Source organism: Phaseolus vulgaris, unplaced genomic scaffold (genome assembly GCF_000499845.2).
Source record: "Phaseolus vulgaris cultivar G19833 unplaced genomic scaffold, P. vulgaris v2.0 scaffold_1197, whole genome shotgun sequence".
In the NCBI taxonomy this organism is placed as follows: Eukaryota; Viridiplantae; Streptophyta; class Magnoliopsida; order Fabales; family Fabaceae; genus Phaseolus; species Phaseolus vulgaris.
Genome location: NW_027174487.1, coordinates 1 through 1,351, shown reverse-complemented (window position 1 = coordinate 1,351; position 1,351 = coordinate 1). Strand labels below are relative to the sequence as shown.

The window sequence follows — 1,351 nt, the reverse complement described above, 5'->3', positions numbered from 1 at the left end:
GGAGAGTTAAAATATAAGATTAAAGAATGAGGCATGAGGCAGGCACATGACGTTGGCTTATCCAACCCAAAGTAGATAACAGATGAGAAAGTGGGAGTGAGCCACAACCAATAAGGAGAATCCAGCTCAGATTATAGACTGTCCTCACCTTATCAACAATCCACAAACCTCTCCTTAGTTAACAACCACCAATTTCCCTCTACCAGAATCTAAAAACCTTTCCTTCTTACTTCTATTCCCACTCTGCATTTCCATTCTCACACAACCAACCATGGCGCTCACAATTCCCACCAATCTATCCAAGCCAGCCGCCCTCCGCCCCAAACTAGGCTCCAAACTGCGCCCCGCCATCGTCTGCTCTGCCACCCCCAACAACTCCGACAACAACAACACCACATCCTCCGATCTGAAGGCCTTCTCCGCCGCCCTCGCCCTCTCCTCCATCCTGCTCTCGGCGCCGCTCCCCGCCGTCGCGGACATCGCCGGTCTGACTCCCTGCAAGGAGTCGAAGCAGTTTGCGAAGCGCGAGAAGCAGTCGATAAAGAAGCTGGAGTCGTCGCTGAAGTTTTACGAGCCGGACAGCGCCCCCGCCCTGGCGATAAAGGCGTCGGTGGAGAAGACGAAGCGGCGGTTCGACAACTACGCGAAGCAGGGGCTTCTGTGCGGCGCCGACGGGCTGCCGCACCTGATCGTGAGCGGAGACCAGAGGCACTGGGGCGAGTTCATCACTCCTGGGGTCCTCTTTCTGTACATCGCCGGGTGGATCGGGTGGGTGGGTCGGAGTTACCTTATTGCCATCAGGGATGAGAAAAAGCCTACCATGAAGGAGATCATCATCGACGTTCCTCTGGCCTCTCGTTTGCTCTTCCGGGGGTTCAGCTGGCCCGTTGCTGCCTACAGAGAGCTCATCAACGGTGACCTCATTGCCAAGGATGTCTAGCCCCACTCATTCCCTTCTCAAGGTCCCTTCTTCCCTCACTCTCACACTTTCTATTTCTGTGCCTTTTTTCCCCTTTTTTATTCACTTTCCTTTTTTCTTTCTTCTCTTCTCAGATTACATAGAGGAAGCCAGGCTGGGATGTTTATGCGCTCACTCTGTATCATTTGTTCATCATGTAATGTAATGTGTAATCTAATGCATCTCAACCTTTTCGCTTCTTTTCTTCTCTCTCTCTCTTCCATTCTTAAATTTAAATACAACGTCTTTTTCTATTCATCAAAACTTCGGTTACACTCTTCTTTTCCTACAACTCTAGGATTTACAATTTGCGGCTAAAATTATAAAAATATATGATTGTATTGATTATGACCATCCCCAGTACATATTATAATTAAAATTAAGATAATAAAA

General features: G+C 48.8%; 1 protein-coding gene across 1 annotated transcript; it reads left to right on the top strand.

The window, feature by feature from the left end:
* Positions 1–181: 181 nt before the first annotated feature.
* LOC137817788 (photosystem I reaction center subunit III, chloroplastic) lies at positions 182–1,222 on the top strand. The gene is made up of 2 exons (XM_068621022.1): positions 182–962; positions 1,054–1,222. Exon 1 carries the CDS (start codon positions 272–274, stop codon positions 938–940), a length of 669 nt encoding a protein of 222 aa, XP_068477123.1. The 5' UTR covers positions 182–271; the 3' UTR covers positions 941–962; positions 1,054–1,222.
* Positions 1,223–1,351: the final 129 nt, after the last annotated feature.

Excerpts from the sequence above, each read along its gene's own strand:
- LOC137817788 (XM_068621022.1), top strand. The coding sequence starts at position 272 with ATGGCGCTCACAATTCCCACCAATCTATCCAAGCCAGCCGCCCTCCGC.